Below are 25,569 nucleotides of genomic sequence, written 5' to 3' on the forward strand. Positions count from 1 at the left end.
ATACTTGTAAAATCCATATAAGTTCTTAGAAATATAAAATGCCAAGTAAGCCTACTCAGTTATTAATAATGGTAGCCTACTTATTATTATCATTGTTGAAATGTCTGGAAAACATGATACTTTTTTTTCATGATAGTTTGATGAATAGAAGTTAAAAAAGCAGCATTTATTTAAAATAGAAATATTTTATAACATTATAAAAGTCTTTACTATCACTTTTGAGCAATTTAGTATGCCCTTGCTGAATAAAAGTATTAAAAACATAGCTTTTGAATGGCCATGGTTAAGCTGAATTTGTTAAGCCAGCAAAATTGTTAAGCTGCACTTTTTTTTTTTAACATTGATAATAATAAATGTTTATTAGAATGATTTCTGAAGGATCATGTGACACTGAAGACTGGATTATGGATGCTGAAAATTCAGCTTTGCATCACAGGAATAAATTACATTTTTAAATATATTCAAATGGAAAAGTTATTTTAAATTGTAATAATATTTTGCAATATTAGTGTTTTAGTGTATTTTTAATCAAATAAATGCAGCCTTGGTGAGCATAAGAGATTTCAACACCTTGACGTTTTAAAGTCATTTAACAATTTTTGTTACAATATATAAAAATATGGTTTTCTTGTGTATTACAATCTGCAGACAGTGACAGCTACTTTTTCTTTAGGCCATATATTAAAAAATCTATCAAAATTAATTTAAATGAATTAAAAATCTTAATCATAAAAGTGATCAAGAAGGATTTTTTTTGCAGCCCTTTTCAAATATTTTTGAATGTCTAATTTTTGTACGTCTTTTCAGAATGTGTGTGGGTGTGGGTGTGTGGTTCAGGTAAACCCTATGTTATGGGGACAAAATGTCCCCACAAAGATGCCATTATCCAAAATTCTTGTCATTGTGGGGACATTTTTTGCTCCCCACGAGGAAAACAGTTTGTAAATCATACTAAGTGATGTTTTTTAAAAATGTAAAAATGCAGAAAGATTTCTGTGATGGGTAGGATTAGGGGTAGGGAGAATATACAGTTTGTACAGTATAACAATCATTATATCTATGGAATATCTCCATAAAACATGGAATCCCAACATGTGTGTGAGTGTGCACAAAACAAGCACCAAACGAGACACTTTCTTATTAGCATTCATTCTTTAGAAAATATTTTGAGAATGTTTGTTTATTATAAAAATATAAATGTTTCCACTACAAATCATTTTACATTAGTAGACAAGGCCATCTACACACTCACACACATACACACACATCAATCTAAAGAAGGGGAACAGGACGTAAAACAGTATTGCTTTTCAAAACATCTTCTTCAACAAAGTAAAATATAAAAACACTGATAAGGTTGAAACATAACCATGTCATAACTTACTGAATTCTATGGAGGGAAAAAAAAAAAAAAAAAAAAATCTGCACTGTGTATGGTGGTTTGTTGTTAAGAAATAAATAAGTCATTATAATTGTTTTTATGTAAAAACAAATACAATACAAAATAACATAAAATATAATACAATGGAATTCTGTAAAGGTTGTACAGATATTTTGTTCATTCTTTTATACATACATACAGACATTTGTACAGGGATGGCCAGGTAAATGATAGAGTACCTCTAGAGTAACCATTGCTATCATCACAGGTCCGGTTCACATACTGTATGTACATGCTAACAGCAGGGGTAAAGCAACATTTACAGGCAGAATGAAAGGGGCGTAGAGGAAAAATGGACTGTTCCTTCATAAGGTAGTGCAGTACATGGTCAGACCGGCATGTGCACCATTGATTTTACGACGAGGATGTCTTAAGAAAATATTCAGATGATGATTTGCGATTGTTGAGCCACTTAGAAGTGCATTAGGCCTAATGCCAATATTCAGTCTCAAAATAATAAACAACCAGGAACCTTGTATTTTAAAGATGAGGGCTATGAATCCTGAGTGTTCATGATCAGATAGCCACTGTCCTTTCAGAATACCCCTTTACATGAACCTTCTGGAAGATTTCATAGTCCTGGGGCCTCATTTATAAAATGTGCGTACAAATTTGATTGTAGAGTGTGCTAAAATCCACGCCAATGTTCATATTTGAAAAATGAAAAATGGTCTTTGACGTGGAAAAATGCTTAGCATCATGTCAGGTTCTAAACAGACGTACGCACTTTTCCTTGTGGCAGAGAGTCGGAGTATTGCAGGTATTTGGAAATCTAAGCAAATTTTGCTGCTTATCATTCTCAAGTAAAGTATTTGGATGTTGACTGGTGTTCTTTTATGTGTTAATGCAATGCAATCTCATAGCAATTCGTAAGTATTTGACGAGGTGGCTAATTCGTACAAATTCGGACGACCTCACTCCTCGTCCGAATTTGTCTAGACCTCACTTTTGTCTCGACCCCAGTGATGGGTAGGTTTAGGGGCAGTCCTTCCTGGTGATCCTTTTTGAAGTGAGGTCCTACTAATTCATACGAATTAGCCACCTCGTAAAATACATACAAATTGCTGTGAGATCGGGTTGGTTAATGAAATGAATTAGGTAGCGTTTACAAGGCGGAGATCTGAAACCATTCACCAGCACAGAATTTCAAGATCATTTGCAATTTATAGACTTCACATCTGGAAGAGAGGCGTACACACTTTCTTTTTGTGTGTGTGTGTGTGTGTGCGCGTGCGTGCGTGCGTGCGTGCGTTCTCTGAATCACACATACGCACATTTGAGAAATGATCGTACGATCAAATGTAGGATGGTTTCTACGCAACATTTTATAAACGAGGTCCCTGATCTCAAAATGAACTTTACTACAGGAAACTACAGAGAATGGGTATGTTCGGAATAGCACACTACCATACTACTATTGCTATTTTTAAAGTATACAGTGTATACTGTGCACAGAATGCATATGTTCTGTGTGGAATATCCAAGTGATATACTACTGTATACTAACAGAGTACACGGCACACAGTACTATATGCCACAATGCAACACGCTTGATTTAAACTTCCATTTCCTGTGTGACGCATTGCTGGAAGTAGCAGTGATATTTGCACTATTCGTTTCCCTAAACCAGTTCAGCACACACTCCACCCAGCAGATTTCATTGGTCATGTCAGCAGCATCAGTCATGTCTTGACAGGTGACTGCCTGATTGAGCTGACCAATGAAATCAGCTCTGGGGTGGGGTTTGTGTTTAAAGGGAGTGTTCACCCAAAAAACAGAAATCCTGTCACCATTTACTCACCCTCATGTAATTCCAAACCTGTATGACTTTCTTTCATCTGCAGAACACAAAAGATATTTTGAAAAGTTTTAGTAACTAATCTGTTTTGGGGCTCATTGACAAAAAAAAAAAAAAAAAAAATATTCTCAGTATATCTTATTTATGTTCCACAGAAGATCCATACAGACATACAGGTTTGGAACAACATGAGGTTGAGTAAATGATGACAGAATATTCATTTTGGGTGAACTATCCTTTAAGTGGTTTGGGGAAAAAAAAAAAAAAAAATCATGTGACATTTAATTGTCTTTCTTGACTCATTATTTGATTGGCTGCCAAATGTGAAAAAAATGAGGGCTGGGACTTTAATCAATTGAGAACTGATTGGATTGTAAAAAAAAAATAGTGTTGCCAGAATGCATTCAGGTGATTGGAATGAAGTAGCTGAAAAATAAGAGGGATTTGTGGCGACAAACGAAAAGAGTAGTAGTTTCTGAGGTGGAGCGAGTCAGTGATATCAAGTCAACATCATTTCAATATGAATTTTGCACATATTTGGATTAAAAAGGCAAAGGAACCATATTACTGGATGCTGTTGAATTAAACAAGCAGCGTGATTAGGTCATGTGACAACACTATAATTTGAAATCTTGTTGCAAAATCCTTTGTTTCACCCACTAAACAGGCAGTATGTAGTAAGCTAGTATTTTATTTCGAACATAGCCCATGTCCCTTAACATATCTGAGATCAACACACTGCTGGTATTCTGTCTGGTTTTCTTATGTGATGCAACCATAAAAATGATTCAGTACATTATGATTTACTGACTGTTACTGATTCTAGTAAACATTTTTTTTCTTTGTAGTGTATTGTTTTTATTTGATAATGAATTCATATATCATCTGAACACAGTGGTACAAACAAACATATGTCATGGGCTACATTAACAAATAAACCTTTTAAATGGCAAGTTTACCAAACGCCTCCTCTACTCCATCCCTGATTCTCGAGAATGGCTCTCTGCACTTGCAGATTAATGGTTTATTATCAAATATATAGCCAAATGTGTCAGATCCTAACAAGCATTACCAGATTGCTCTAACAGTAACCAGCTGTATTTCTCCTGCTTTTCTCCAGAAGAATTAAAGGGGGCTTTTCCACAAGTGGCCCAAAACCACCAAAACTATTGCCTCTCTGAAGTGCTACCTTCCAAAAGGAAGACAAATGCTTTTGCAAAGTTTTTCCTGAAGGCTTTTTAATGCTCCCCTGCCACATGTGAAGAGCTTTTCATTAAATCCATTCAGATCGGACCAGCTTCCATCCTCTAGGAGGCTTTTGTCTATAAGAGCCATGTAAGCATGAGCGTAGACTCCTAAACATGAGGCCTACGCTCACCCGCCTCTCCCGTGTCTCACCGATAAGGCAACCTGTCAATCGCTGAGAGACGCGCTCCTTGTCTTTGCACCTCGTGCCCGGGAAGACGTGATCATTCTCCAGGAAGGCTGTTCTGCTTCGCACATGTATTCAAGAATTCTAGTTCCACTTCCTCTTTTCATTTAATGTCTATTTCTGGTCTGTTAAAGCCAAAGCAGCATCAATCTCATTTAAGTATCTTTCTTTTCCATCACTCGTTTTTAATTTTACACAGGAACTGGACCGTTCTTTGAGTGTGTTTCAAGTGTTGTTAGGCTGCTCACGATCTTCTTCTGAGGTCCAACAATCGTCACACCGACTTTCTTGAAGTCCCTGTGTGTCAAAGTGGAGAGAGAGACAGTGAGTATGGGTAAAATAAAGCTCTCACTGTTTGACATATGGTGACATTAATGACAAGCCCGCAGCACCGCTCTGCCTCAGACTGCATGTGTCAGTCATGTAGGACAAAGTATTCCAAGCGGACACCATGCTGCCATACGCATACAAGTCGAGGAGCTGCTCTCTGGACTCATGACAGACCTTTTGTTATAACTTAAAAAAAGGGCTGATTTACAGCTTACAGTGATGAGAAATTGGAGAAGCTGCTTCATTTTCTGAGTTGGTTATTTCTACCGTAATTTGAAAGGAACAGCACTGTCAGTGTTACCCCGGAGGGAAAAAGAACGACATTTTTCATTTAATGAGATCCATGCAACAGCTGACAGAAGCTTGCATTATTTACAATCGTGGATAGACTCTCCAGACTTACCATATGGATGAGTTCATCCTGTGCGCACATATCCTACCTGGTCTCATAGGAAAAACGTGACTGTACATGCGGTTTTGCACAACGTAAAATACGTTGCTGTAGGTAAAGTAGCTGTAGTTCAGGGGTGTCCAGACTTGGTCCTGGAGGGCCACTGTCCTGCAGAGTTTCACTCCAACCAGCTCCAAAACACCTGCCATTAAGTGTCTAGTATGCCTAGTTAGACCTTGATTAGCTGGTTCAGGTGTGTTTAATTGGGGTTGGAGCTAAACTCTGCAGGACAGTGGTCAGTAAAATGTTTTTGAAAGAAGTCTCTTATGCTCACCAAGACTGCATTTACAGTATTTGATCAAAAATACAGTAAAAACAGTAATATTGAATAAAAATACTGTTTTATATTTGAATTTTATTCCTGTGACGCAAAGCTGAATTTGCATTACTCCAGTCTTCAGTGTCACATGATCCTTTAGAAATCATTGTAATATGCTGATTTGCTGCTCAAGAAACATTTATTATTATCAATGTTGACAATAGTTGTGCTGCTTCATTTTTGTGGATTTTTTTTATTTTATTTTATTTATTTATTTATTTTTTGATGAATAGTGTTCAAATTTTCAGGATTGTTGATGAATAAAGTTCAAAAGAACAGCATTTATTTGAAACAGAATTTTTGTAACATTAATTTTAATGTTACTTTCCATTTAATACACCCTGGCTAAAAATAAGTTTTATTTCTTTTAAAAAATCTTATTGACCCCACACTTTTGAATGGTAGTGTAGTTCAGGACTCAACAATAAGGACAGCCTGATGTCTTACAAACTTTATAAAAAAAAAAAAAAAAAAAATAAAAAAAAAATGGTTTTCTGTGTTAAAATAATGAATATTGTTGTTGCAAATTTGGTTATTTTAAATATGTCATCAAGCTGGCTGACATTTTTGTGTAAAATTTCTAACAAAGAATTACATTGTAGCTTTAAAAAAAGAACAATAAATATATAATACATAATAATAATAATAATGAGAAAAATGTAGTTTACACAAAAAATATTTTGTGTAAAAATAACTATATGGGCCAGGCCAGTGATAATGTTGGCAGAAAAGGCAAAATTTGAAAGAGATTTTTAATTTTGCACCAACTATCCATAAACATATTACTGAATTAAATGCATCGGAAAATACAATGCTCTATTCTCAGGTTGAATTTTGGGTCTATAATTACATTTAATTGAAACATCTATTCCTGTGGGTGATACTGACTGATTTAAAGTCACTAGAACATTATTTGGTGATATTCTTGTTAACCTTATTAAAGCCTCATCTGTATAAAAAATAAAATTCCACTTAATGGACATTTCACCTGGAAACTGCAGCTATTTGTACAGCGTATTTTAGGTTTTACAAAAACCTTTGTCAAGTCAATGTTTTTCCCATTAGATCAGACTGCACATTGCAAACATATGACAAACCAATCACTTTCATGAGCTCAAGTACAGGAGTTTTTGCAAAAAAACAAAAAATAAATTCTTAGTATTGTCAGATCAGGGGATGCAAAAGCTGTGCAGTAAACATCATTATAGCAGATTAGTGCAAGCAAGTTTGTCACAACCTAGGTTAGGCTACACACACCTCAGGCATGAGTTCTGTTAGAAACACTTGTACAAAGTGCAGTGTCGATTTAGTCCCGAAATGGACATGAGCGCAAGCAAAAGCTTGAGGGAGCAGCCAGCAATAGAAAAGCTATGATCGAAACCCACCATCCAGTCTATAAGCTTTAAAGTGTTGTAATTCCCATGGACGGCTCCCACTCAGGGCAAGTGGCTGCTGGTCTGACTTCAGTCAGACAGATTCTATGGGCAAAATAAAGCTTTAGATCGACTGACACAGGCTGTTTATTGTCAATGCACTGCTAATGCACTGACATCAGCCAAACAAATGCTCACAATGTCAATCAAGGCAGGCCTGCAACATTTCTGTGTGACAAAACTTTAACTAATCTGTCGTCTGCAGTGCAAATGAAAATGTTAAGATACATTGTGATCAGACTGAAACAGCTGAAATCAAGGAGTTACTGTTATACCATTTTAACAGCTGTAAAACATCTTTACTGCTGAAGGAATCAAATCATTTTCATTTTAAAGCATCCCTTACAAAAAAAAGAAGTATACTTTAAGTAGTAAATACACTAGAATCAATGCACTAGTATATATATTTGTAAGTGTACTTTTTCAATACTTTATTGGGACTATAATTGGTCCACTTTTTAGTTTATAAAATTATACATTTAAGTGTATATTACACATAAAAGTAGTAGACTTTGAGTTTTCTTTAAGAAAAAGGCTTGTTTCCACTACTCAATAAAAAATTAAAAAAGGTAATTTTTATTTCAAACTTTTTATTTTTTCCCCCCTCAGAATTACGAGACGTAAACTCGCAATTGCTTATAAAGTCAGAATAGTAGCATTAACATATTTATATATTTTATAACACTAGCCAAGCATATTTAGAATGTTAAATTATACTTCTCTTAAGTATATCTCGATCAAAAGATTAAGTACAAGTATTGGCCAAACTTTTCCATGTATTTGTCAGTATAAGCAAAGTTTACTTAAGTATAGTTTTTTTCTGTATCTCTGATAAGTACATCAAAAGCAAACAGAAAGTAAAGAGAAAGTTTTTTTTCTTTTTTTTTTTAAGAATACTAATAGCACAGTTGTATTTTATGTAAATGATATCTCGGTGGAACTTTGTTATTTATTGTTATTTAAAACAATTTACAACTTATTTACTATATATAAAAAAGTGTCACTATTAACTACCATTTTTCAAACAAAAACACAAGAAGGTATAACCATTGAATACTGCTTGCCACATAAATTTATATTTGTCTACAGTCTAATGCGACTCGTGCCAAATAAGGTAAAACTTTCAATGATAGATTAAAAGCACAACATTCTGTTCAGTTTAACATAAAATTGTAATAAGAGGCCAAACATCTGGTAAACTAACTACAGCTTCATCAACAACAAAAACCAGAGGCATACAATCAAGGTAAAGTGATAAGTGAATAAATCATCAATAATGATCTATCTCTTACGATTCTTTGTGTTTCTGGCAGATCCATTACACTGCAGTAGCTTTCATGGCTTATTTAAGTTTGAACAATTTTATAAAGCAATTTATTTTGGGTGCAAACGTTGATCTTTATGATCACAGATTTGTCTAGAACTCTCAATTTGGTGCACTCCTTAAACATTCTGCTGAAAAGACCAATATAAATCCCCATGCCGATGTAGAGCTGGTCTCTGATGTTGACTTTTTGCTCATTTTGTGGTTTTTGTACTTGTTAGTGCTGACTTGTAGCTGATTAGCACTGATGAGTGGTAGTTAATGTTGGTGTGATTTTACTTTGTTGCTGGTTTATGTTGTTTAATGCTGGTTTGATGCTGACATGGTTCATGCTAATACAACTGGGGTTACACTTTATTTCGATAGTCCACTTTAGACATTCCACTAACTATAAGTAACTTTGCAACTACATAGCCTATCAGCTAACTCTCATTAATTTGAAACTACATGTCAACTAACTCTCATTAGAGGATTAGTAGACTGTTAAGCTAGGGTTATTGTTGGGGTTTGTAGAATAAGGTGACATGTACTTGCAAAGTTACTTAAAGTCAGTAGAATGTCAGTTAGGGGACCATCAAAATAAAAAGTGTTAGCAGATATTGAATAGACAGTCTCCTAAAAAGTGTTACCTAATTTGGTACAGCTTTTAGCCTGGTTAGTAGTGGTTTATTCTGGTGTAGTTTTATCTGTGGTACTGGTTAGTGATGGTTGTTGTTTATTAGCAAAACTTAGTGAAGCTGATTGTTCTTGCATGGTCTTGCTGGTTGGTGGTTTTGCTGGTCAAGCTAATGAGGCAGCAGAAGGTTAGTGCAGTTGACTATGGTTAAACATTCTGTATAGGCCTGGTTTCACAGACGGCTTAAATTAAGCCAGGATTAGGCCTTAGTTTAATTAGGACATTTAAGTAGCTTTTAACGTGCCTTTTTTAAACATTACTGATCTGCATCTTGAGACAAAACAGAGGCACTGACATATTTTAAGATATGTCAGTGCAAGTTGCTTTCAGTTAAAACAGCTCAAACATGCATTTTAGTCTGGGACTAGGCTTAAGCCTTAAACCTAGTCTGTAAAATGATGTAAATGGTGATCCTGGTCTTTTCAGCAGGTCAGACATATAAATGAACACATTTGACTTTAAAATTCACAAAAATTATAAACGCACACGATTCTGTGGTCAGCCGAAGAGTGGTGTTGTCCACTCACTACAGAAGGCCAAACAAACTGGGGAGACAAACTGCATATTAAATAACCCAATCTAGGTCATGGATGAGGGCTGCTATTTGCATGTGATTATTTACGCTGACATCTGAACAAAATATAAAGACAAGCAAACTTAATTACAGACTGCTCAGTGTTTAGATGTTTAGTCCTGAGGGTACCATGCAGCACAGTACTGCCACTGTTCCAAGACCGGGCCTTTGATCATTTTGAAGTTATGAATGTCAAATTATTTACATTGTCAAATGCCTCGTCATTTGAATCGAAAAGTGGTCTCAGGAGATGCTAACCAGGCTAGGCAAGGTTCCTAATCAACATCTACAAGCATTTCCCATAAAAGCAGATCCACATCGTGGAGCAGAATAGGGTCTTTATTATTAGAATTTTGTTTGACTCAGCTCAGAGCATCCAATACTGGGGATTATGGGAGGGCGGCACTTTTACTTTTGGCAAGAGGTGTTTTTCTTTCTATGATCCATTCCTGTGATGGAAAAGCTGAATTTTCAGCTGACATTCCTTCAATGTCACATGATCCTTTAGAAATTATTCTAAAATCCTGACCTGGTGTTTAAGAAGCATTTCTTATCAATGTTGAAAGGTTTTTGCCACTTAATATTTTTGTGGAAACCATAATATACATAAGTTTGGGCTAAGTTTCAACATTGATGATAATAATAAGAACAATTATTAAAAATTGAGTACTAATAATAACTGATTAATAACAATTAAGTACCAAATCAGCATATTAGAATGATTTCTGAAGGATCATGTGACACTGAAGACTGGAGCTTTGCCATCACAATTACATTTTATATTTACATTTTGAAAATAAATGCAGCCTTAGTAATCATAACCATAAAATAACCAAAAAAACAAAATTAGTAACTTTTGACTGGTATAGTGCAGATTTTAGTTATATAATACAAAAACCTGAAAGGCTCTTACTCTGCTGATGTTTTGGCCAGTGTATCACAGGAGCTATAGCTGACACCACTGAACGCATCTTTACAGGGCAACGTCCTTGCACTCTCCAGCCAATCGCCCATCGTGTGAAAGGAAGTGATATCAGTGCTGGTCCTGTCCAGAAGCAGATTTACTGGTCTAGGGAGAGATGAAAAACACAGAGGAAGTATTGTTAGTTGTATTGTGAACATTAAAGATGAATTGTTTAATTTCTGCACCAGTAGCAGTACTAAATGGTACTGGAAAGTTTTTGGTTGAGCAGGCCAAAAGAAATTACAAACTTCACCCTAATGATGCTGATGCACAACAACTTTTTATGAGAACACACCCCATGACCGTTCCTCTAACTTGCTGACTCTGAAAAAATACAACACTGAAGTTGTGGTCGTCTGCAATTCCCATCACGTTTGACAAATGTCATTTATGGAGAAAACAAGCTTATAAAAGTGCAAGCAGAGGGTACAATAACAACACAAAGGCCTTCAAATCCGATATGCAAGCTTTGCCTTCAGGGTCTCCATAAGGAAATACCTGCAGAGAAGTGGGACTGATTCTCTCCATCTGTGTTATGGCAAGCATTCCCCAGGAAGAAACCAATACATTTAGGAATGTTTATTCGAATACACAGACATCTCTGTTTCTGATGACTTCCCATTGTTCACATTCCAATGCTTGTTTCCATTGTTTATTGGGTAAAAGGCTAATTCATTAACCAAAACCTTTATAAACCTACACGAGAATATGTATTATATGTATTATTGTATAATTAGCTTCTCAAACAAACATTACTTTTAACATGTTACTGGCATATACAGTATGCACATTTTTATATGCAATCTGACAAATACTAAATGGACATTTTATAATGTAAACAGACAACATTATGAAAATAATTCCAGATCACATTGTGAAAGTGAGGAAAAAATATTTCAATAAATCCTTTCAAATATGTTAATTAAAAAATAACAACTGAATTAAATTAAATTAAAAAAATGCATAAATATGTTCTTATCTTTGTTAATTCAGGTGAGACTCTAAAAATGTATGTCGTGTCAAAGCATCTGAAACCCACAATTCAAGGCCAAGAGCACCTGATCAGAACCAGGGGAACAGACAGAAAGGAGATCACAATCCCTGTGGGGACTGATGTTTATGGTCATGTAAATAAACAAATTAGAATACCAGGAAGTCCACTCAGATCCACATGTTCCCAGTGTTCCATTACTGTGTGATGAAAATAAAAGAATAATGTACGCTGAGTTGACTGGAAAAGAATGCTGAATGGATCCAACTTACTTGGCAAAGGGGATCAGTAAGTGCTGACACAGCTCATTGAATAGAGCTGTCTGCAAGTACTGCACTGATGTGCTGAGGATCTTTAGAAATCATTTCCTAATGTCAGGAAAGAGTGGCTGAAGTTTATTTTTAAGAATATCTCTGATGATTTTAGTCTGACCTTCACAGTTTGAGAAGCACATTTATGTGCCGATTGTTTTATGAACCTGTCTCAATGTGATTCGACTTTGTAAAAAGGCTGTTATTTAAGGATGTGACAGTGAAGATTACATTGGACTCAACATCAAACATGCAGCTTAAATTTGTGCACAACAGTGCTGTATCTAATTTTACATGCAAAGAGGGTGTTTACATTTACTCTTAGGCCCCATTTACACTGAAGGTCTTGATGCCCAATTCCGATTTGTTAACTATATCCGATTTTTTTTGATGACCAGCTTACATCTTATTAAAGTGACCCATAGCTGATATCTGCATACTGTATATATATATATATATATATATATATACACACACACACACTGCCCGGCCAAAAAAAAAGTGTTTGGATTTTAAGAGGCAAATACGTAATAGTCTATGGATGGATCATTATTACAGTGATTATACTTTTTCTAGCATGTCATATGTTTGGCAATGGTTCTTAAAAGATGAAGTGTGTAGCTTTTCATTTCTTAAACAACCATGTATTAAGATGTATCATGGCCATATTCCAGGATGACAATGTCAAGATTCATCAGGCTCAAATTGTGAATGAATTGTTGGGAGGGAGCATGAAGAATCATTTTTACTCATGAATTGGCACGGACCTTAACCTCAGTGTAAGTTTTTGGGATGTGCTGGAGTAGACTTTACAGAGTGCTCACCTCTTGCATTGTCAATACAAGATTTTGACCAAAAAATGATGCATCTCTCGATGGAAATAAATGGTGTGATGTTATTTCCATCAAGAGGTGCATCAATTTTTGGTCAAGATCTTGTATTGACAATGCAAGAGGTGAGCACTCTGTAAAGTCTACAGAGTGCTCACACTTTATTTTGACATTCTAAAAGCTATAAGTAACTTTGCGACTATATGTCAACTAACTCTCATTAGAGTATTATTTAGGTTGGTTAGGTCAGCGTAAATAAATAACAATTAAGTTAACGTTAAGTTAACATTAAGTTAATAAGTTGACGTATTAAAATGTATCGAAGTATCACAGAACCCTCAGAGCTGACTGGAAATGAGCAAAGCCAATTATGTACACAATGTGTGGGGAAAAAAATGTTTTATTATTGAACTACTGTTTCACATTTATAGCATAAATTTATGCTTGTGTGGTGTCACCCACACAAATTGCAGAACCTAATAATTACTGTATCAGTGGGCCTATAGTTTTCTTTCATTAAAAAGGAACTGACACATTCACTAACATGTTAACTGTGGAGACATATTAAAACAGCTGATATATTAATGGATTGACAGGACTACTTAAATTATATGTGCATGTAAGCCTACTGCATTAATATTATAAATATGTACATCTTAATCATAATGGCCAACATGGTGGAAGAAAGCAGAGATTTGATAATATGATCTATACTAGTGAAAACATTGACTTGAATCTCTGAAGCAAAATAGTGATAACAAACAGAGAGTCCTCTGTTGTGTGTTGTAGCTACATTCTTATCAAAACTCAGGTGAAAAAGCAGTTGACGAGGAGAAAAATCCTTGTTGTTGGGTATAGAAGTGATAGCATAAACTCTGGTGTGTACACGCTGCATTTGACCGCATCAGCTGCTGGCGTCAGAGATCTGAGCCGTCACTCGACAGGAGCACAACAGGCCAGAGGGTGAGGAAGAAGAGAGGTAAACACTTGGGCTCTCTGCTGGTTCCCTCTCTTTTCTTTTGCTTTCCTCTTTCCCCTCTGGTGTAGTGACCTCTAAATAACCGAGGCTGCTTAGTATCATGTTTTTAAAGTTCTCTTGGGATAGGAAAGGAGGGAGGATGTTCCTCATGGAGAAACATCTGGGTAGCTTCGTCACGGACAAAAATGCATCTCTTGCTGTGAGGAGGCTCTGAGATTGTGCACCTACTCTTGTCCTAAGAGTGCCGACATTTTACTTCCGAGCATCTGCATGCCATCTTTCCAGCTTAAAGGGGTCTGGCCTTTATGTCTAGGGCTCATCTATGAGAATAGCAGGAGTGCTGCCCCATTAGCATGCAGGGCATGTAGATAAATGAGGTGCAAGGGCTTGGATGCAGCTGTGGCTGCAGGCCGGCGGCAGCGGAACCTCAGACTGTGTCTCGCTCAGAGAGCCATAAATCACCTGGGCGCAGTGCCGGTCCCCGATCAGCCATGTTAAAAGCCAATCAGGAAAATTACATGCAAACTCCCTGGGACCCATTTTCACTTTCTTAAGAAACCATTAGTCACTGTTACATACTTCATAATAATAAAGCTCCTGGTCATAGCACTTACGTCCACACCCGTGCCGGACGAACCCTCTGGTCAGTTGAGTCTTATTGCAATAAAGAGAGGAAAATAGGGTAGGATAGAGATCTAAAAACAAGAGCTTTTTTAGGCTAAAGACTCTTTAGTGAACAGAGAGATGGATATATAAAACTTTAAGTTTGGCCTATAATACCATGATATTCACTAATTCAATATACTATTATGGTATTATATACTATACTTTTTATTAATATTATTCAATGTATTTTTTTAGATGACTAATAATTTAAAAAAGCCACCTCCAGAGTCTTGGATTATCGTTCATAAAAATTTCAGAGAATATTTTGTTGTAATATCTGAGCATGTAACATATATATATATATATATATATACACATTTCTTTTCTAGCTTCATGCATTCTTTTTTATCAACACTTGATTGTGGGTAAGTTTCATAAAAAAAGCAACATTTTGAATAAAGTACACAAATCTAGAATGCCATGTGCAAGATTTCACTGGAATCAGGGGCCCTTCCCAAACCCGTTACCCAGAAGGAGTTATCTACTGTATACTTCTGACCATGTTGTGTATAATACTTTGAAAAACATTAGTACTGCATTCTGGATACTGGAGAAACAGGATGTCAGCAAATGTTTATCACAAACACTGCCTGTCTGAGGACTGTTTCTGCAAACTGGCTCCAAAAATAAACTGATTTTGTCTAGTAAAATAATCAGTAGAAAATACTGAGGTCTTATGTACATCTCAATCATAACTCTATGTGACCAGCTGTAGGAGTGTGTGATTATTCTAGACCTGAGGGGGAAGACACAAATTAGAGAGAAACATTTCCTCTCATTATAGGGATCATGAGAAGATGATCTGAGCGTGACATAAAGCAGAAGAAAGAGCAGAAGGCAATTTGGGATCAGAACAAGCATTTAGAACTCGGTCCAAAGGCAGTCCTCCTGGGTACGACAACAGTGACGTACCTGGATGCAGTGCTGGCCGTGATTTTGAGACTGCTGGGGTTGCGGATGAGCTTGTCCAAGATGCTGACAATCTGCTCAAACTTTGGCCGGTTGTTTCGGTCCTTCTGCCAGCAGTCCAACATCAGCTGGTAAAGGGTGGCAGGGCATTCCATGGGTGGGGGAAGACGATAGCCCTCATCCACTGCTTTTATCACCTGAGGCACATAAGAAAATATCATCAAGCTGAAGTTCTGTCTAAAGGCATAGTCACATTAGTGAAATGTTGCTGAAATTTTGTCTATTCATCATCGAGATTCATTGTCTATTGTCAATAGTGTATCGATGTATGAAGCACAGCTCACACAGAAGTCACTTTCAAACCAAGCAGCTTTCTGTTGGTCAATGCAGCAAACTCATGTGACCCCATTGAGAAATCTGCATGGGGAAATCTTTCGCCCTCATGCGAAATTCCTGTTTTCATGAATTCCCATTAAAAATGACTGGATTTCACCCAAGAAAATTTGCTGAACAATGGTAAATGTGACCACACCTTAACATCTCCTCACTCCTTTCACAAGATCGGAAAAAACATATACAGTGGGTGAGTAAATGAAGTCAAAATTTCCATTTTTGGGTGAACTATTCCTTGAAAAGATGAGGCACTGTAATTTGCTGAAATATTTTCTTCAATTTCCTGTCTTTTGAGTGATTCAGTCAGGACATATTTCCTCTTCCCCAAATGTCACCATCCAGTACGATAAACAAAAACAGAGCATATCCGTTCATGCAACTACACAAAATCAGCTGCCTCAGAACTGTTACTCCCTTTTGCTTTTCATCACTTGATCATAGGCACTGCCACAATCCAGTTCAAATAAACTCTCAGGGCCTCATTTGCTCAGGGTTAAGTTACTGAACTGCAGCAATTAGGCCACTGCTCAGGGTCAGTGCTAAAGAACTATAACAATATCAACACAACAAGATTTCATAACAAAACACTACACATTCACCACAATTCCACACATGACTCTTTTTCTTATCTTTCTGTAAAAGCTATAGCATTTCTCTCTGCCTGTGAATCAAAAAGCAGGTTTTCACCATCGGCCGCTTAGTGTGTGTTCGGTTTGATGTCTTTGTGAAGCTGACTGTAGCTAGCTAAGGTATGTTTTTTATTTTTTTATTTTTTATTTTTTTTTATTATTATTTACTACATAAGAGCAGTTTAGAGCAGCATGAATGGTCTAGCCATGCTGTTCACCAGCAAAACTAGCTTGCTTGCTGGTTTATCAAAGAAAATCTTGCTGGTTTAATTAAATTGTTCACCCAGAAAGGAAAATTCTGTCATTATTTATTCACTCCCAACTCAGTCATTTCAAACTCGTAGTAGCTATTCACACAGAGCATGTTTTTGCAGCCTACGGCACTGTTTTTCCTGTTGTTTTTCTGCAAACATTGCCTAGATCAGGGGTTCCCAAGTTTTTTTTTTTTTTTTTTTTTTGTGAGCCGAATTTCATAGATACAAAACATTTACTACCCCTTGAGATTTTAAGTTAATATTTCCATGTTCTGTGTGAATGGCCTCTTATGCTGTATTTTATTTTATTTTTTCTGTGGAAGACTCTTGAAATCAAATCAAACATTGAACATATGCCACACTGATCTATTTTGGCAGGGAATACATTGGATTGCTTTGCTGACAGCCGCTCTACTCACGTCCTGATTGGACATCTCCCAATAAGGCCTTTCTCCGTAAGACATGACCTCCCACAGCACAATCCCATAGCTCCATACGTCACTGGCCGAGGTAAACTTACGATAGGCGATGGCCTCTGGTGCGGTCCATCGGATTGGAATCTTGCCACCCTATAAACAGACAAAATCCATCTGTCAAGGAAACATATTGCCATCTGTGACAATATCCAAACACATATTTTGGAATAACAAGCATATACTCTAACTTTCATATGCCAAATCGTGTAATCTGTATGAATGGTGTTTAAAACAGGCCATATGTAAGGTGTCAGAGATGGTGGAGGAGGGGGGATTTTTGAGAGTGCCATGCATCTAATAAATGAGCGTTTGAAACAAGCTCTGAGCTACCATTAGGATTTGATCATGTTTGAAATGGAATTGATAATATAACATCAGTGTTAAGCCTAAAGTATACTTTGTATAGTGTATGCGTAGAGTCGAACGCGTAGCCTTATTTATACTCAAAGTATACCTAATTTGATAGCGTGCGTAAACGCAGGTGGCCGACACATGTGCTCTAGAAAGTTTCATCTTTGGCCAGCATCTGAGCTGTTTTTCTCCAGAAGTTATGACTGATAAATATGTCATTGTATTCTTTTAAACTAAAGTTACGGCTATCTCATAACCCCCTCATACAAGTGCTTATCAATGCAGGCGTCTGTTGTTGTTGCAGTCTCTGGTATTTTGTTGTTGTTTCGTCTCTTTAGTTTCATTTTCTACTGTGAAACAATGGCCGGGGCCAGTGTTGCCACCTTGTGGAACAACTGATCAGTGCAAAACAAATTCAATGCGCATGGGCAACCTGCGCATGGGAATGAAAGCGATGCTGTGAGGGATACTACATCTCTTCAGTGGGTTGTACTGATATTTAATGTGTTTTTTCATTGTTCTGCTGACGAAACACTACAAAAATATCTTTCCAAGAAATTTCAGTAGACAAAAAACTCCAGACAACATGAGCTGTGGAAAATTATAAGTGATCAAGGAGCTTTATACAGCTTTTTTACAGCAGATGCCATTGAAAACACGGTAAGTCTATCCCTCACAGCCTTGCTTTCATAACTGTCATGGTGCTGCTCTGAATAAGGTCTATTCTGGTGACAAAATTTGTGTCACCACACTGTACGCAGACCCTCGCATACTCTTAAAAACCGAAGTAGGTTTTATTATATAGGTTTTATAGTAGGTTTAATGTGATTTAGTCTCTTTTAAGAACTGTTAAGAACTGTTCACTGAAAGATTCTTTGAGGAAACTGGAATGGAACATTTTGGAACCTTTATATTTAATAGTGTATATATGTGTGTTGATCAATGTTGATATGTGAATAAACATCTAAATTAAATCTGTTCATCATATAAAGCAAGACTTGGAACTGTCAATTCATATGGATTACTTTTTTACTGTCTTTATGAAGCCTCAAGTTTTGGTGGAATGGACTTTCAATGGAGGGACAAGTTTCAAGTTTTATTAAAATGTCTTCATTTGTTTCGAAGATGTACAAATGTCTTATGGGTTTGGAACCACATGTGTGTAAGTAACAGATAACATAATTTCCAGCTGAACTATTCCTTTGAGGTAAAAAAAAAAAACCAAACATAAAAAAAAACAAACAAACATAAAAAAAAACTCAATCAAAGAGTCAACTGGCTCTTTTAAAAGTTGGGACTTTCAAAAATCACCATATTGAGCGTTACGATTTTCAATTATTTTTTCTATAAGTGGTCCATTTACTCCTAGGCTATATAAAATACAACAAAGATTACTGGAATATGTTTTACAAGAAAATACTATTTCAATTTCTGTACTTCACATTTTCACATTTATTTTTCAATGTGTTACTTTCCGTTTCTTTGCATTTGTGAAAATTGTTTCTATACACCAACTTTGGTCATGGTTTGTGGTAGACCACCACCTTCATCGATCCTGTCCTCAGCTCTGAAAGCTGGCTGCATGGGCTTGTTTCATGTGCTCAGGTCCTCTTCCTCAGAGGACATTGCGTAGTATTTACCCAGCTCGGCTGCTGGGGTAACTCTACACTCAACCTTCATGAAGGAGGTAGACTGAGAGAGAACAGGGTAGAGCCAAAGCCAACCAGCAACCTGGCCAAGTCACACAATTCCTACCCACATTCTCCAAACACAAGGCCTTTAAAAAATAAACCCACTTGTGCACAGGCCTCCCCATTGAGTGCGTACAAACAGTCCCTGCAAGATCACTGCTAATGAATGTAAAATGTGACACAATGTATCCTTTTGCTTTAATAGAAGTAGAAGGTGAAAGTTGCCAGCATTCTTGTGGGTTTGAGGTTCTCATAGCCGCACAATGATGCAGTGGGGGGTCTGGTTGTAACGGTGAAAACACACATTTACATTGGCTGTCGGACACAAGTACAACCCAAGCAATTTGGGTTTATCTAACTAATAACATGTTGGACTTCCCCTCCCCAGCATATGCCATATATCAGTGTAACACTTATGTTAGGTGACACTTGTATTGGTAATTTAGGCAGCAATATCTCTTCAAGACTCACATGCTGTGGATTTATGCCCGACTCTAAGTGTATTTATGCATTAGTTATCTCTTCTGAGAATGAATGCTGCTCTTAAGGATGAGAGTGACGAATATGGTTATTAATCCCGGGGAATAACGATCAGACATGCTGGCTGAGAGGTGACAGTGAGCTACATTGGTCAACCATGGCCTGGCCCACACAGAATATGCTCTGCAGATTTCTGCCCATCATTTACAAAGTTCTACACATACCTTGTCCCTTGCGTGTCATGTTGATGCTTTCAGCTACTAAAAGAGTGTAGTCCTCTCAACTCTGTTTAACACATTTTACCTTGTTTGAAATCTTTCCACAGATTCAGCGCAGAGTCTAACCACGGCTGACAGAACCTTCGGTTTAAGGCGTAAAACAATGCACTAAAACATGTTCCTTCCCCAAATCTAACCTCAATCAATCAATCAATCAAATATGTATCTATGTATCTATCTATCTATCTATCTATGTTTTTCACTCTGACCATCCATCCATCCATCCATGTTTAAAAGTTTGAGGTCAGCAAGTTTTTTTTTTTAAGAATTATAAATACTTCATTATTTATACAGAATTTTATTTAGCAGGGATATATTAATTGATAAAAATGACGGTAACACTTTATTTTTAGGGACTTTTAACTAGTTGCTTATTAGCATGCATATTAATAGAATATTGGCTGTTTATTAGTACTTATTAAGCACATATTAATGCCTTATTCTGCATGACCTTATTCTACATTCTTAATCCTACCCAATACCTAAACTTAACAACTACCTTACTAACTATTAATAAGCAGTAAATTAGGAGTTTATTGAGGGAAAAGTCGTAGTTAATGGTTTATATGTGTTCCCTATACTAAAGTGTTACCAAAATGACAGTAAATCACAATGTTAAAAAAAGATTTCTAGGCTGTTATTGTAAAATTTCTATACATCAAAGAATACAATTTTACTGACTTTTGAATGTCACTGCACTGTTTATAGAGCATCTCTCTATCCTCTCAGGTCAACTTAAAATCACTAATAAATATGGTGAAAATAAATTCACCAGACTTATCCTTTGAGCTAGTCAAGAAGGAAACTGGAGTATATTTAAATTTCCAAAAAATGTCAAGTTAAAGTATTATGGGACATGACATCTAAACAGATAAAACATGTAAATCCATTGGGTAACATTTGTTATTGCTTATTGTTTAATTTGACTGCTGAACTGACTAAAAAAAAAAAAAAAAAGTGAGTGTGACTTACTCTTGTTGTGTAGGCAGCTTCTGGGTCATCCTCCAGAACTCTGGACAAGCCGAAGTCTGACACTTTACACACTAGGTTGCTGTTGACCAGGATGTTCCGAGCGGCCAAGTCTCTGTGCACGTAACCCATATCCGACAGATACTTCATACCAGATGCAATGCCACGTAGCATGCCCACCAGCTGAATCACTGTGAACTGGGCGTCGTGTTTCTGAAAGAGATGGGAAGAAGGGAAAAGTCAAATATGTGTTTTATATTGACTGTATAAACAGAAGTCATGCTATGGGTTATAAAACAAAATGGAACATTGGTGACTCATATCTCAAAACACTGCCTGACATTTACAAAGACATCTGTCTTGAGCTAACTCCATCTCACGACTCATGAAATGGTTTTGCTGAGAGTAGCAGATCCTTGACTTAATAAATATGAACATTTGACTGTCTTTTCTGGTTCTATCCACGGTGTGCAGCAACTTGTTGAAGAATATAAATAGGATGTACAGAAGAACACATCGCTGACTGCATATCTGAACTGAAGCCCACTGGCAGGCTCACAGTGTTTACACTGCTGCGTGTGAATAGGCCTTTTATACGAAGAATGATATGCTCAGGACTTGGAGATAAACACCATGGGAGGAAGCGCTTCAGTAGGAGAGGGAGAGACTGGCCGGATGAGTGAGATAGCATTGATTTGTCAGGGAGCTCTGGAGAAATGGCTTTCTATACCAAAGACAGGCAAACTGCAGTCATAAAGAAATAGTTCTTCCAAAAATGTTTTACTCATCTTCATGTAGCTTACTGTAGTTCCAAATGGGTATGACTTTATATCTTCTGAAAAAACATAAAAGGCGAAAATTTGAAGAATGTTCTGGTCAACCTTTTCCAAGCAGTTACAATAAATACAAACCATAAACTATTACATTTTTTGGTTAATTTTTTGAATTAGATTTTTTTTTATTTTAATTAAAGTTTAGTCATTTTGTTGTGTATTTTTATCTTTTTTTTTTTTTTTTTTTTAATATGTCTATATCGTTTTTATAAATGTTTAGTTTTTGGTTTTAGTTATTTTAGTACTTAAAGTGAAACTAAACAAAAATAAGAAATGCCTTGGCAACTATCTGACATAAAATAAGTATATATATATATATATATATATATATATATATATATATGATAGATAGATAGATAGATAGATAGATAAAAGGATTTTTCACTGGATCAAATATTTCGATCTTTGGAGTCATTTTTGCAGCTTGACATCTCCAGTCCCCATTCAGTTTTTCACTTTTGTGTTCCACAGAACAAAGAAAATCATACAGGTCTGGAACGACATGAGAAGCAAACAATGCCCAATCTTTATTATTGTTTGAACTATTCCTCTAGTTGCAAATTTCAAGTTTTTCTCTTTCTTCCTCTTGTTCCTTGTCTCTGTCCACCCTATTTTAACTTTCTTTCTATGTCAGTGTTTATGTACTGCATACAAACTAAGTTTGGATGAAAATAAACCCTGGACCACCTGGAAGAGAAAGGAGCTCTGAGAGGTTCAAAGGCTTGCTAATAATAGTGACATGAGCAGTGGCAAGGAAGCGCGTTCGAGGGAGGATGACAGATCTCTTTGATAGAGTGCAGGCCAGGCTGCAGTGTGCAGGAAATTGCTGCAGAACACTGCAACTTTTCTCTCATTTCTGGGAGTGGGATCCTGTGCAGACACACACGGAACACAGTTCATACAGGTCCTGCTAACTCCATGCCTTGTTTGCTCAGATTGTTTTAATAATCTGCCTTTGCATACTCATTCGGTAGAGTGTAACAGTTAGTGTCCACTTTTTCGATGCTCTTGATTTCGGATGTATTTTTCTAGTTCACTTTCCCCCCACCCCTATAGAACAACTAGCTTTGAGATGACTTACAATAAAAGTATATGAAAATCAGGCTGTGTACTTATGTTCATTGGTCTTATATTGACAAGAATTTAAGTCAGTGATTAGTTTATTGTAAAATATTCTAATATACACAAACACTCATAAGGGTCAGTAAGATTTTTTTTTTAAATTAATATTTAATATTTATTCAGCAATGATGTATTAAATTAATCAAGTGACAGTAAAGACATTTACAATGTTACAACAGATTTACAATAGATAGGATGTTACAAATCCTGTTCTTTTAAACTTTGTTCATCAAAGAATCCTGAAAAATAAATAAATAAATATCAAATCAACATATTAGAATGATTTTTGAAGGGTCACTTGATCATGTGAAAACGACAGTAATGGCTGCTGAGAATTCAGCTTTGCCACCATAAGAAATTGCATTAGAAAATATTTTCAAATAGAAAAAAGTTATTTTAAATTATAATAATATTTCACAATATTGCCATTTTTACTGTGTTTTTGATCAAATAAATGCAGCCTTGGTGAACATATAAGAGACTTATGATTAAAAATCTTTTTAAAAAATCACACCGACCCCACACTTTTGTACAGTAGTGTATACAAATACTGTATAGAAGTGCCACAGGAGTGGGTGGTCAGTGCTGAGCTTGGTCCATGGTAACAGAGACTTCTCTGATTGGTGGATCTCTCTTCACGATTGTGGGTAGTGTAGTTCTCCACTAGGCTCTTTTTAACACAACTTTTTAAAAATGAAGTTTGGCTTCTATATCACGCTGGAGTTCATGTTAAAAGTTCTAAGTAAAGGTTTACACATTCTGGCTAGAAATTAATCTCTTAATGGAGAAAATGAATAGGATTTTTACTTGCATAACCCGAATGATGTACTCCCTGATCACACCGTATATTTATTATTCATTGTAGTGCCCAAGTCTACAGCAATGGACATTTAGAAACTCTACATTGAACCTCTAAATAAACGGTTGGACACCTGAATAAAGATGAATTTGTTCCCAATTTTCAGTTATTTTTATGAGTGCAAGCTCCATCCAATGCATCAAATTCTGGCGTGTTCATTTTGTTCTACAAATAGCAGATTGTCTGGCACGCCCTGCTGGTGGTAAACTGTTGAAAAATGACACAAGGCTGATAAATTCATATGTCAGGTGTATCAGAGCCAAGGCAGGATGGCCACAGCCAAAGGTTAAGCTGACCCATTTAATGAGCTCATTAGCGCATTTATCAGCACTTTTCAGATGGGCCATCCCACAGCCTGTTGTTTGCTTGTTTATTTTCGCAGTGCGAGCGATGGGCTAAGAGGAAGTCATCTGAAGGACAGAGCATGCCCAGTCCGTTTAACTGGCACGGATGGGCTGGCAGGCGGCGAGCCAGTCTCCCCAGTGCTGTTTCAGTCTGCGCACAAGCGAATCCGTGCTCTCTATGAGCGTTTCTTCTGAGCACAAGCCTGGTCTGTTCTGTATGAGAGAATGAGGCCATTGTGCATATAGGCTCAAGTGAAATTCTGACACTACAAAGCGTTTGAAACACAGGTAGTGTCAGTGTCTATTTAAAGAGGCCTGCGCCTCAGCAATGAATGCGAATGTGATGAATTTGTGCGACGTTACGAACACAAAGGCACCGTCAAAAAAAAAAAAACTAATCTCTCTGCAGCAAATAGAGACATAGGTGAGGCAGGGGAGAGCAATTAGTGTCTATTTGTATAAATGAGAATAAAATGTTCAGAGAGCTTGGGAGAATTTAAGGCATGCTGTGATAAGCAGGTACTGTGAGAATGCAGGAGAAGCTAAGATGCAGATGGGTTTTTAAATGATTTTAGGATGAGCCCTCTGTGCCTTTCCTCTGATCATACATAATGGAGTCTCATTAAATGTGCTCAGTGTGTCACACTCACTCGCAGGAAGCCATCCAAGGAGCCGTTCTCCATGTACTCGGTCACTATCATCACGGGTTTACCTGAGGAGAGAGAGAATTCAGACATGTCTTAGTCTAATCGAGAAAAGATGTGCCAAATCTGAGCTGTGCTTTTCTGCAATGCTGTCATTTCTATTGGAAGGTTAAATTACCCAATTTGCAAACTAATGAGCTTATGTTGGACAAAAGAAAACATCTTCAAAGACAGAATCTTCAAGAAAAAAAATAATACATTCAAAGGCATGGATAAGTTTGACCTTAAGTTTAGATATATATGCTCAGCATGACGACTTTCAAAGTTATTTCAATGACGACACTGAATCCATCTAGAAGGGATTTATGAGTACGGGTCATGAAACCTGTCAAGAACTTTTTTTTTTTCATCATGATAATTAAGCAAATTTCTCTACAAAAAGATTTTTTGAAAGAAGTCTCTTATGTTCACCAAGGCTACAGTTACTTGATTAACATATTGTGATATATTATTACAATTTAAGACAACTGATACATTAATATACTTTAAAATGTCATTTATTTCTATGTTGGATTCTCAGCAACCATTACTTCAGACTTCAGTGTCACACGATCCTTCAGTAATCATTCATATATGCTGATTTGGTGCTCATGCAATTAACATTTCTTATTATTAAAACATTATTTTATTTCAGGGTTCTTGGATGTATAGAAAGTTCAAAAGACCAAATAATTATATATTATTGAAATGCTTGAATACAGGTAAAGTGTAACAACTGGTAAAGCTTTTATTCATCTTTTATGTGTAAACTCTTCCAT

At 36.4% G+C, this 25,569-nt stretch overlaps 1 protein-coding gene across 3 annotated transcripts in view; it reads right to left on the minus strand.

Moving 5' to 3' along the window:
* Window positions 1–1,463: 1,463 nt before the first annotated feature.
* The window catches only part of epha3 (eph receptor A3), a 126,573-nt gene continuing 102,467 nt past the window's right edge, over window positions 1,464–25,569 (minus strand). For 2 of the 3 annotated variants that reach the window (XM_051905925.1, XM_051905924.1), the window contains exons 12-17: window positions 24,758–24,819; window positions 20,953–21,162; window positions 17,124–17,273; window positions 15,432–15,625; window positions 10,692–10,847; window positions 1,464–4,968 (exon numbers count right to left, since the gene is read on the minus strand). In XM_051905925.1, coding sequence (XP_051761885.1) covers window positions 4,863–4,968; window positions 10,692–10,847; window positions 15,432–15,625; window positions 17,124–17,273; window positions 20,953–21,162; window positions 24,758–24,819 — 878 coding nt within the window. In that variant the 3' untranslated portion in view covers window positions 1,464–4,862. Of the gene's footprint in view, window positions 4,969–7,156; window positions 7,250–10,691; window positions 10,848–15,431; window positions 15,626–17,123; window positions 17,274–20,952; window positions 21,163–24,757; window positions 24,820–25,569 lie in introns of all 3 variants that reach the window. The other variant, XM_051905926.1, reaches the window with a different exon arrangement.

The sequence above is a fragment of the Ctenopharyngodon idella genome, chromosome 9, assembly GCF_019924925.1.
Source record: "Ctenopharyngodon idella isolate HZGC_01 chromosome 9, HZGC01, whole genome shotgun sequence".
NCBI lineage: Eukaryota > Metazoa > Chordata > Actinopteri > Cypriniformes > Xenocyprididae > Ctenopharyngodon > Ctenopharyngodon idella.